The sequence below is a fragment of the Haliotis asinina genome, chromosome 13, assembly GCF_037392515.1.
Source record: "Haliotis asinina isolate JCU_RB_2024 chromosome 13, JCU_Hal_asi_v2, whole genome shotgun sequence".
Lineage (NCBI taxonomy): Eukaryota > Metazoa > Mollusca > Gastropoda > Lepetellida > Haliotidae > Haliotis > Haliotis asinina.
The window spans coordinates 20,865,460-20,878,497 of NC_090292.1; the positions used below are offsets into that span (position 1 = coordinate 20,865,460).

Below are 13,038 nucleotides of genomic sequence, written 5' to 3' on the forward strand. Positions count from 1 at the left end.
TTAATGCTATATTCTTTTCGCAAAGTTACAAATATATGCTGGGTAGCTGCTTGCCCTTATTACTAAAAATACCATGAAGAGATCTGTGTTAGAACTGGTCTTCAGTAACCAGTACTTCTCTCTAATTACTCTAATCACTTTGCTAGATCAGACAGGGTGTTGTCTTACTACCTGCCTTATCCAGGCTTTAGTACTCATGTACTCTTCTATTATATTAATTTACCTGTGAAGATTCAGTTCAGAATTGACCTTCAGTAACCAATGCTTGTCATAAGAGACAACTAACAGGATTGAGTGGTCAGGCTTGCTGACTTGTAGTGTATTCCAATTACACAGATCAATGCTCATTGGGTTGTGGAGTCCAGATTTCATTATTTATAGACTGCCAATATATACCAGAAATATTGCTCATTGTGGCGTTTAAAGACAAACCAACTTACCCAGCTATAAATACCAAGAAGATACAGTGGACACCCTCAAAACTGACTGCACTCTAATCCAGCATGCTCTCAATATCGGCATTATATTTGGGTCCTGGAAGAACCTAGTTCATTTATTTTCTTTACACACACTCTAATCCAGTGTGAATCTATTCCGTATTTTGGCACAACAAAGACCAGCCTATTGACTGTTTGTACAGTAATTAACACTCTTTAAACCAGCGTTTGAAATAACCGCTGGCCCAGATGCCCAGTGCCGATTGTTATTATATCAGGCCGGCAGTTTCAAATATGTGCAGGCCCTTATGGCCTCCAGTAAATTATCAGACAATTATTTTTCAACAGGAATGTTTCCTCTTTTTGACTTTATTATCGTTCAGGAATCATCCACGATCCATCATGTTATGATAACTTAGGCTTTGACATGTCAAAGGAATGTCAACACCTGTCTAACAAATAAAAAACTCTGTGTGAGATAGGCTTCAAATAAGTTTGTGGAAACAGTGTAAGACTGTGTACAGTGTAGTCTATTTTGTATTTATTGGTTTGACTTTGACCAAATGGGCCTGCAGATTTCATTCAAGGCCTGTAGATTTTAAAGCCGGCAGATAGCAGCAGGCCCCGATGGCCAGCTGGTAAACTAAAGTATTCAAAACACTGCATTAAACCGGCATCCGGTATCTGAACTCACGTGTTGATTGGCTAAACATGTATGAACAAGACAGTGGATTACCATCAGCACTAAGCTCTTTGATGTTGCGTGATAAAAGGAGTATGGATAAGGATTAGGCAAGATGGTGGGGGACACGTGTCACTTGTCTAATAAATCAATTGTCGTGTCACAATTTGTCAGTCACTAACAGCATCAAGATGGCTAGGCCAGTCAAGCGGGCTTAATTGTAATTTACTCTTGAAGTGAAAATTCAGCAATGAATGATTTTGATGCAGTCTTGGTCTATTCCAAAAGGGTATTATGACTATCAACATGTTGTTCGGTCATATTTCATGGCACATGGAAGATCATTCTCAGGTTGAAGAAGCAAAAGTTCTCTAAACCGGCATGCCTTCTATACCGGCATTTTTTGCTGGTCCCAACAAATGCCAGTTTAGAGGGCTTCTACTGAAGATAAGATATTCCATCTACACCAACTGCTATTTCTACCAAATGCTTTCCCATGAACTTCTATAATAACCTTTTACTTTTTAAAAAAAATTACCCAGGCTATCAATAGCCATTCCATGTACACATGGGTACAGTCTGGCCTTGAAACTACAATAAAACATAAATTCTGGCCAGCCTGTCTGGCTAACTTTCTGATCACAGGAAGATGAACACATCAACTCCAGGTCCGCACCAAATGTTAAAATATCTGTACACACATCAGCATAAGTACGGGGAAAAAATGACAGCACTAAAATTGTGGTCAGTTTTAATTACTGAATGGATGTGTTTTTAATAAACATAAACGTCTTACCCTTTTAATCCAGTCACAGCTGTCACATGTCTCTTCAATTGTTTATATACGGTACTCGCCCAGGAGCACGTGATTCTGATCTAATGTAGCGGAACCTCATCATATTGCAACAATATCAGGCATAAGGTTCAGTATTCTAGGATTTGTGCATACTTTCTAATTCAGATTTTTCAATAAATATATTTATTTAAGATAAAGTTGTTTCACAGAGCAACAAAGGGTAAGCATGGTGTGAGAATATGAAAGACGGTATTGTCATATTTCCAGTGTATGTGAGCGCAGGAGGTGTCAATGCTCAGATCACCAGGGGCAACCTCACTCTGTCCAATGGTGTCATCCATTTCGTGGACAGTCTGTTGGGTTATGTCTACAACACGGCTCGGGAACAGATACAGCTGGATACATCTCTCAGGTAGTGACCTTTACCTTTCCACATCCATGGAAATGAGAGAAACCTCCCTTTTCATGGTGTTCTGATGATTGAAAATAATCAAAAATCAATTTAGAGATGGTTTAGAAATAGTTATTGATTGTGAAAGACAGTCAGAATTCAGTCAATCAGAATTTTGTTGTTTTAGTGTAAAACATTGAAATGAAGTAAACCAACCATTAAGTTTCAGAGTGCAAAACATGAGCTTAACAGTGATTCAGATTCCCAACAGGATGGTGGGGTAGTCTAGTGGTATAAGTGTTTACTGATCACCCTGACAACCTGGGTTCGAATCCCCACATGGGTACAGTCCAGGAAGCCCAGCTCTGATGTCCCCTGCCGTGATGTTGTTGGAATGTTGCTCAAAGCGGCATAAAACCAAACTCTTTCAGTCTGATTCCCAATACTACTTCCTTTGATGTTTTTGGTGGATTAGGGTTCATTTTAGCTCAGGTACTACACTGATATGTAGCTGACAATATCGTATTATTTTTATTGTGGCAGTAAAGACTGCTTAATGTTCATAAACATCTTCAACTGAAACATCCTTGGAATACATATCTGTATACATATATATATATATATGTATACATACCCGTGCCGACAATGACCCCATAGGCTTTAGTTTGTGACACTTTGTTGCAAATTCAGTTTGACCTGGGAAGGGGAGCTAACTCATGTCGGTTTCCAGTGTGATTCATCTAGCATTCAGTCTGTCTGATCATGATTGGTACACTAATGCTTAGTCTCTGAATATGTATAATTTTGATTGTAACAAACTCATTTAAACTGAAAAGGAGTCCCAGGTAGACCTTGTTTAAGAATCAGACCCTGGGGAAATCTAGTGTTGCTTCATTTAGGGCTTTAGCACTGCAGCTAGAGTTATGAAAATAATGTGCTTCAGGCTAGATGATTAGTAGGAGTACCTTTGTATGGATAAACAGGGTTCCACTGTTCATTATAAATAAAATCTGTTTGAGGGACAACTTTTCTTAAGACTACCGGTTAGCCAAGTCATCAATTTAGACAATATCATATATTTTGTATTAAAGTAGTAATGGTAACACAGTGCTCATGAGTGAGTGAGGTTTTTTTCACCAATTTTAGTAATTTTTCAGCGGTATCACAGTGGAGAACACGGGAAGTGGACTTCATACATTGTACCATTGGTGAATTGAACCCTGGTTGTTGGTGTGAGGAGTGGACACTTTAAACACTAGGCTAGCCCACCGCCCCACACATTGCTCATGATGATCTACACCTAAGACGCATTTTGATTATGTATCTAAACTTCAAGGCAGTCTTGTCAAACACTCAAACCAGTCTTGTCAAACATATATAAACCGATCTTGTCAAACACTGAACCTGTGTCACCAAACACCTGAACTAGTGTCATCAAACACTCAAACCTAGTGACATATTTAAGGCCTGTACCCAGAGTCCTTAGTATGAACTAAGGTCTGGAATTCTGAGGATGTTTAAAGTGGTTTTAATGTTATTGGTTTTCTTTGCAGTCAGTTCCGACAAGTTCTTGACAGAAGTCGGAAGGAATTACAGGATTTCCTGGTCACCTCCAGTGGGGTGACAGTGTTTGTCCCGATGAACACCGCTTTCACCAATCTACAGTACCTGCATGGCGTGGACTTCTTCAACAACCAAACTCTTATCAATTATGTAAGTTGAGCAGTAGGGATCGACAGAATGGTAAGATACTACTGCTTGGAAAACTGATTGTAGACAGTTAAGGGTTAAGGGGGCTTCTGTTGAAAATCTGAAGATGTTTTAGCATCAAAATGAGCCAGGTTATGAGAATTAGCTTGTGTTATATTTTTATTGTGCTTGTTCTGAGAAACTTTTATCCCCTGCAACACATTTTGTGGCGGGGTATTGAAATGAATCATGCATCTGTCTGTGCACATTTGTCTTTTGTGGAGCAGAACTTTTGACTGTTCACTATTTCTTCACCAAATTTCTCACATTATATGATAGGTCTGGTAGTGTGTTGTTGGTTTTTGATAGTTCTGGATTTCTGAAGAAATTATTTTTTATATTTCCATGGCAACAATTTGACTTAAAAATGGTGGTAGTGCTCTTTTTCTTTTTTGTTTCTCTGTGTTTGATGATTGGTTATTGAAGAATGAAATGTTTCTTTGCATTTGGTTAATGCTGCATTATTTGTGTTTCTGAACTTTTCTCATTAATATGAGTGAGTGAGTGAGTTTAGTTTTACACCACTGTTAGCAATATTCCAGCAATATCAATTCTGTGAAATGCAGCTGGATGTGTGATAAGAGTGTTGTAATGCCACTTCAGATGTGAGAAGTAAGGAGTAAAAGAGTATGATTTTTGACACAATCTCAACATGGGTACAATGTCTAAGACCCATTCATGGTGTCCCCAGCCATGATATTGCTGGAATATTGCTAAAAGTGACCTTAAAACCAACCAACCAACCAACCAACCAACCCACTCACCCACTCACTCACTCACTCTTAATGCATTCCATGTCAAAGAGTTACAACTTCATCCTGGCAGGTGGTGGAGTTAAACATGCTGGAACCAGGTCTTGAGTTTGCCATCACCAACGTCAACGGAGACTACCAGGCTCGCATTGAGACGCCGTCCCAGTATCGAGGCTGGAACATCAAGATCTACAGTCAGGGCAACGGTCAGTTGGTCAACTGTATACTGCTTATGTGTTATCTGTTTCTCTATCCATGCGTTAGAGCTGAGACCAGGTGTCCACAGGTCATGTGGGTGGGTGCTTGTGGCAGGAAGAAAGGGAGGTAATTCAGGGAGAGTATTTGTACGTTTGCTTCAAGGGCATTGAAGGAATTCATGTTTCCACTTGACCATTTGGAAGAGACGGATGAGAAAGCAAATAAGTATGAGTCAGGATAGGGATAAAATATCAATCTTCTCATAAGAATTGCATATTTTCCCACCGACTTCTCTAGTAAAGCTTTAACTGTTTTTGAATCAACAGCTATGTAAAGGATCAGTACCGACTCCGAGGTTTTGTTTGGAATAGTATGCTCATGATAGAGGCAAATTGGGCGGGTCTGCAGGTCCAACCGGATTTCCCGAGGCCAAGGGCTTACTATTTTTCTTGTGAGGAACATGTGGTACAAACTGACAAACAAGCTCATTCTTTACCATGATCCTTCATAGCCTAGTGGCTAAAACCTCCAAACTTGTAATTGAACGGTTGCAGGTTCAAACCAGGTATCGGCACTATATATTAAAAGTTTTCAATACAGTCGAGCCACGTTTATCCGGACATTTTGGTTTCACTCGAAAATCGTCCTGATAGCGAGACATCTGGTTAACTTGATCAAACAAGCAGAACATGAATATTAAATGAAAGCAAACTTTTTTCATGTACATATATCAATAAATCAACAATCAATAGTAATAACAGTGAATCGTCAAAACATATAAGTGTACCAATAATACATAGAAGACAGAACGCAGGTTACCATTTGTCAGGTTGTCACAGACGTAATCATGTAGCGTGTGGAACTTCAGGTGCTAAGTGTTACAATAACTGGCACTGCCCGGTTATCAGTGTGATGCACGGAGTTCTGGCATGTTCGGATTACAAACTGTAAGAGACTTCCGGTTTGATAAATGGCTGACAGCCGAACCTCGCTATCTCTCTCTTCCTTTCTTCGTGGGCTATACACCCCCACGCTATATTGAAACATGGTGGCAGCGGAGTCAGCAACGAATCTACCCTCCCGGTTTGTGTTGAAACCCTTGTTTCATTGACAATTAACTATCAATTTTACATGAACTTAACATTCTACCGGTGCGTGATAGCGCGTGACCTTGAGTATCTGAAGTGAAAACCATGTGGGACAAGTGACATGACTTTAGTCACGAATATGGAGCTTACTTGTGATATCTGATTGAACTGGTGATATTTGTGCAACATTATACTACTATCTCACTCTGAAAATATTAATTCAAGAACATTGCATGAACTTTCTCTGAAAATTGACAATGTCGTCTGCCGAATCAACGGAAGGCACTTCTAGCCAAAGCGTGGCACCCGTCAAAAATGATGTGAGTCATATCAGACCGCCTGACCCTCTAAAGTTAGCGGATGATCCGGTCAAAAACTGGAATCTATGGAAGCAAATGTGGGGACATTATTGTATAATCACCGGGAGGAGCGATGATACTAGCGACAAGAAGATATTCAGATCGTATCTAATCTCTACCATGGGAGTAGAAGGACTACAGGTTTACAATTCTTGCGATCCCTCAGAGAATGATGCAGTGAAGGACATTATTGAAAAGATAGATTCTCATATTCTAGGGGAAAGCAACGAAACTTTTGAGAGATACAAATTTAACACAAGGACCCAACAAACAAACGAGAATGTTGATTCTTATGTAGCAGCCATAAAGCAACTAGTGAAAACCTGCAACTTTTGTGACTGCCTTAGAGATTCTCTTACAAGGGACAGAATAGTCCTAGGCATATCGGATGCAAATACTAGGAAACGCTTGCTTCAGGAGCGCAAGCTAACACTAGCTAAATGCATAGACATTTGTCGAAGTCATGAAAACACAGCTTCTCAGTTGAAAGTTATTACAGCAGCACAGTCAGAAGTAAACCAAGTCACAAGACAAACACAACGCACATCACGTGATCACAGAGACAAGAAACAACATCTCAGACAAAAGCATAACAACAATAACAGAAGCACATACAACAGTCAAAGGTCAAACAACTACCAGGGACAGCAACCTCGTCTAAACACCTGCAAATTTTGCGGCAGAGAACATGTATTCCGCAAAGAACTCTGTCCAGCATGGGGAAAGACATGCAAACTATGCAAAAGACAGAACCATTTTGACATATGTTGTACAGCCAATCAGAAACCTGTACATGGGGTTCAGGCTCAAGAAAATTGCTCAGGTGATTGTGACCAACCAGAAGATAGTTATGTATTCACTCTCTCACAAACACAAGCAGAAGATGTTAACAAGGTTAAGACACCAGACAATGATCTCATACTAGCCGACATGGTGGTTGAAGACAAGAACACTGTGACATTCCAAGTTGACTGTGGATCGACAGTGAACATTATCCCTATCAAGTTTGTGGACAGTGTATTACAGAACAGTGAAACACAGTTGAGAATGTACAACCAGACAATCACAAAGCCACTAGGAAAGTGCACACTGATGATCACCAACCCAGAGACCAAGTTAACATATGACATTGAATTCCAAGTCATCAAGGAAAACCTGACACCTCTTCTCAGCAGGAAGTCAGCAGAAGAAATGCAGCTCATCACGGTCAACTATCACAACTTTCAACAAATCAACGCCATCACCACAGAAGATATGCTGGCAAACTTCAAAGATGTTTTCGACAAAGGCTCCCAAGGTACTTTTCCAGGAGTTGTTCACCTTCACGTGAAGGAAGGAACTATGCCGTCTCAGTGCCCACCAAGAAAAGTTCCCATTGCTATAAAGCCCAAGCTGAAGGAAGAGCTTGATCGGATGGTCAAGCTGGGCGTGCTAGCACCTGTTACAGAGCCTACTGAATGGTGCTCTCAAATATCTGTACAGGTAAAAAAAACGGGACAACTACGTGTGTGCATTGATCCCAAATCTCTCAACGATGCTCTGCAACGGGAAATATACCCGTTACCAACTATAGAAGATGCACTCCCAGAGATTGCAAAAGCAAAGGTGTTCAGTAAAGTTGACCTGACTCACGGCTACTGGCACTGTGTACTTGACGAGGAGAGCAGCTATCTTACCACGGTTATAACACCCTTCGGGAGATACCGCTGGTTACGACTTCCTTTCGGAACCAAGGTTAGTTCTGAGATATTCCAGAGGATGCTGCACAAGAATCTGGAAAGACTAGAAGGTGTTTTCTGTGTAGCAGATGATGTGTTGGTGCACGGAGAAGATGACAAAGCACATGACTCAAACCTCCAGAAACTACTTCAGAGGTGTAGTGAGAGAAACTTTAGACTGAACAGAGTAAAGTGTGTTTTTAAGACTGATCACATTGAATTCTTGGGACATGAAATAACTGCAGATGGACTGAAACCAGACAAGAAGAAAGTTGAAGCAATTCTGAATATGGAAGCACCAAATGATGTTGATGCAGTTCGCCGCCTACAAGGAACTGTCAATTATCTGGCTAAATTCCTCCCAAGACTGTCCGATGTAATGGAACCAATTAGAAGGCTCACCCACCAGGAAGTTCAGTGGGAGTGGACTGATGAACAAGAGACAGCATTAACAGAAATCAAGCAACTTCTCACTGAGGCACCTGTGCTGAGGTACTATGATCCTAGGGTGGACCTACATATTGAGTGTGATGCTTCCAGCCAGGGACTGGGCGCAGCCCTGCTACAGGAAGGTAGACCACTAGCCTATGCAAGTAGAGCACTATCCAACACTGAATGTGGTTATGCACAGATTGAGAAAGAATGTCTGGCCATTGTTTTCGCTCTGGAGAAATTTCACCAGTATACATTTGGCAGATCAACAATCATACATTCAGATCACAAACCTCTTGAGGCTATTCTCCGAAAACCTCTCTACAAGGCACCCAAGCGACTTCAGTCCATGATGTTGCGACTCCTACAGTACGACATTAACGTGGTGTACAGACCCGGGAAGCAGATGTACTTGTCTGATATGCTCTCTAGAGCATACATCAACTCCATCACTCGAGACAACAAACCGGATATGTTCTCAGTGGTGAATGCAGTTGGGCACCTGAGAGTCAGCCCTGAAAAAATAGAAGAATTACGAAAGGCAACACAGGAAGACGAGACAATAAACATTCTCAAATCTGTAATCTTCAAGGGATGGCCTGAAAGCAAGAAAGACTTACACGAATCACTTGCTCCATTCTTCTCTGCTAGAGATGAATTCACTGTCCATGATGGCCTGGTGTTCAAAGGAGAACGCATCGTTGTACCTGAAAACATAAGAACTAGAATCAAATCACTCCTTCACTCATCTCATCTTGGAAAAGAAAGTATGCTGAGAGAGTGTGTGTACTGGCCAGGCATGACTGACCAGATCAAACAGATCACAGAATCTTGTGATGCTTGTCAGACCTACTGTAAAACACAGCAGAAAGAATCTCTGATAAATATCATCGCCAATCATCCGTGGGAAGTAGTAGGGACTGATCTGTTCACGTTCGAGGATCGTGAATACCTTCTTACCATTGACTATTTCAGTGGATTCTGGGAAGTTGACTATCTTCCATCGACTACCTCCTCAGCAGTGGTTAAAGCATTGAAAATTCACTTCGCAAGACATGGCATTCCGAACCAGCTTATCTCGGATAATGGTCCACAGTTCATCAGTGAAAAGCATGGGACATCATCCACTGTACCAGTTCTCCAAGACACCCGAACGCCAACGGCAAAGCTGAATCTGGTGTGAAAGTGTCGAAAACCATGATGAGTAAGTGCAAGAGATCCAAGATGGACCCTTATCTCTGTTTGCTTGAGCTCCGGAATACTCCGACCCAGAACACCGGGACCAGTCCGAACCAGAAACTGTTTAACCGCAGGACGAGATCTCTTATGCCAATGTCAGAACAACTGCTGAAGCCTGGAGATAAGAGTGACTACCTAAACAATCGCAGATTGATTGAGAATGCCCAGAGAAAGGACGCACAGTCTTACAACCGTCATGCAAAAGATTTATCTCCCCTGGAAGTTGGAGATATTGTCCGCATAAAACCACATCGTCTAGGACAGAAAGAGTGGGAGAAAGGAACTGTGACGAGACAACTAGATGAACGTTCCTATGAGATTGAGAGTGGGAATGGTTCTTACAGAAGAAACAGGGTTCACTTGAGGAAATCAAGTGAGACTGATGCTCCTACACATAAGCCGAAACAGCTAAAGGCAGCTGAGTCTGGTGTAAGGCCAGACGTCACACCTGTGACTCAACATTTGACACCTATGGTGTCACCCAAACCTGTCTCAGTGCCTGAGACCAACACACCCACATCGCAGGTAAAACCCATACCTGAGGTTCCAGACAGCCCGAGGCGATCTACCCGACAGAGCAGGTTGCCTGCATACCTCAAAGACTTTGAGGTGTCCGTGAAGTAAACTGATGAACCTGAGATTCAAGTTCAAACAGACTGTTAATTGATAATTGTGTTCAGTGTGTAAGGATTCTTCAAAGGACTCAGATTTGACTTCACTTACAGGATATCATTTCAGTTAAAAAGCAATAACTCTTTAAGTTCATTAACTTTCATCTTCATTCTTAAACATTTCACTCATCACTAGTATAAGTGGTGATTTGAGTGGCTGTTCATTTGTACGTTCAAGTTTAAAGTTTTACAAAAAGGGGAGGATGTTACAATAACTGGCACTGCCCGGTTATCAGTTTGATGCACGGAGTTCTGGCATGTTCGGATTACAAACTGTAAGAGACTTCCGGTTTGATAAATGGCTGACAGCCGAACCTCGCTATCTCTCTCTTCCTTTCTTCGTGGGCTTTACACCCCCACGCTATATTGAAACACTAAGTTAGATGAAAAAACGTAAATCGATGACAAAAAGTCTCTATTTTACCAGCTGCATATTCTGTTTTTTTTAATTTTAAATGCCCTAAAAACTTATGACATTGTGTCGAATTTATGCTGTCTGCAGAAAGTAAACTTCTAAACGGGATCACATGACTTAGATCATGTGGCATTCTATTTTTAACTTGCATCACAACAGATAGTATGGGTCGATTTATAAGTGTTATATACACAGTACAATTACAGTCTAGTTTACCTTAATCCTACTTAACATGTGTTTTCGTTACTAATGAGATGTTCCCACACCTGCCAAATCCTTAAATGAACAACCCGAGTGACATGCGTCGATAGTGTTTTGATGGCTAATTAATCAATATACATCAAATGCCTTCCGATAGATTAAGAGTGAAATCACCTAGTCATGCGGTAAACGGTAGATCTCTCAAAGTTAGGGGGTATTCCTCCGAAAATCCTCGGGATGTGAGCACTTCTGTAGAAAATCCTCGGGATGTGGTCAGTTCTGTAGAAAATCCTTGGGATTTCACAGAGAATCCCCATAAAACTGCCTGTAGAAATTTATGGGGTTTAATAGGGAACCTGGCAAGACAATAGAAGGACGTCCATTGAAGGTTTAAGTACAATGTACAGATGTGCATATTCAAGGATGAAAGTGATGATAAAAAACCATAAAGGTCACATGCGACCAAAAAATCAAACATAATTAAAACACAGTTGTCACTTAATCATGATATATATAATGCATTGGTGATTGTGAAGAAACAAATAAACAAATTTATAAGCGTATAATCACAAATCAAAGGTGCAATATTTTGTACTTGGGTGTACCTCCTTTAAACAAAGCAGTCGTGATACCGAACACAGTCAGGGCACCCAGTCAGACGTGCACTCATGTGTGGCGACACCTTGTCATTGGCCACTGGTTCATTTGCCGATACACTTAGCCGGCTGTTATTTACTTGTTTATGTACACAACCAAGATTAGACTACTACTCACGACCTCGTACTCCAGACATGCATACAGTTTCGAGCTCCGCGCACCTACTCACTGCACATACGTTATGAGTGCAGCTGTTGAAACCAGTTTTTCCCTTCCCTGGGGGAAATTTAGTGAATCATGTGAACTCCGATTTCGCAGGCTTTTTTCCATTGCATTTTTTTTCAACTTTATAGGTTGAATTGGCATTTTTGATGACTTGTTTCGGTAAGTGCATACCGAAAGCTATCAGAATCTGCAAAGTTGTGTTGTACGTTGCATGTGACCTTTAAAATATCAAATACTTTAATCAGTTTCTTTTGCAAGAACAGGAAGCAAAACAGACCAACCTCAAACCTGAACAGTTACATTCATCGTAAGTCATCATGTAAAACAGGATTGCATTTAAAACCCATGAAAATCATACACAAAATCGTCTAATCAAAGCGGTCAAATTATTGATTCTGACTTGGAGCAGTGCTCAAAATTAACATCTTAACTTGTAGCAAGTAATTGCTACCTGGTTAGGAAATAGGCAGCAAAATGCCTGGTAGCAGCAGTTTGTCGTAATTAATCCCTCCCTCTCTGTCCCCATTACTGTCTTTGACCACGTGGAACCGTAATGTATCTCCTGACCCTCTATCCACTCCCTCACCCCCCCACCCCCCACCCCCCCACCTGTTCATCAGTGATTTATAGGATCAAAACCTCGAAAAGTCTGTGGGTCTACAAGTTTAATTTTCATCAAATATTCAATTAAGGGTGTTTGTCTGCACTCTCTCACCTCTCCCCAGCCCCCCACCTGTCCATCAGTGATTTATAGGATCAAAACCTCGAAAAGTCTGTGGGTCTACAAGTTTAATTTTCTTCAAATATTCAATTAAGGGTGCACTCTACATCTCCAGTCAAGTGGAGATCTATGCTCTTTGAAAATGACTTCTGATTGATGAACCTAAGCGTTTTCACTAAAAGATCTATGCTCTTTGAAAATGACAGCTGATTGATGAACGCAAGCCGTTTCACTAAAAAATACCAGGTAGCAATTTGTTGCTGCTGTTACTCTTTCAGGTAGCAAAATAAAGTAAAGCATATTATAGCCTGTTATAAACAGAAAACATAGACAAAAAACACCTTAAACACCTGTATGTTGCTGGATG

The 13,038-nt window shown here is 40.9% G+C and overlaps 1 protein-coding gene across 1 annotated transcript in view; it reads left to right on the top strand.

Annotated features, from left to right (window-relative positions):
* Positions 1-13,038, top strand: part of LOC137259270 (fasciclin-1-like) — a 42,689-nt gene that overhangs the window by 16,588 nt on the left and 13,063 nt on the right. Inside the window, exons 7-9 of the mRNA XM_067796904.1 lie at positions 2,183-2,327; positions 3,860-4,019; positions 4,881-5,013. Of these exons, the coding sequence (XP_067653005.1) occupies positions 2,183-2,327; positions 3,860-4,019; positions 4,881-5,013 (438 nt within the window). The remainder of the gene's footprint in view (positions 1-2,182; positions 2,328-3,859; positions 4,020-4,880; positions 5,014-13,038) is intronic.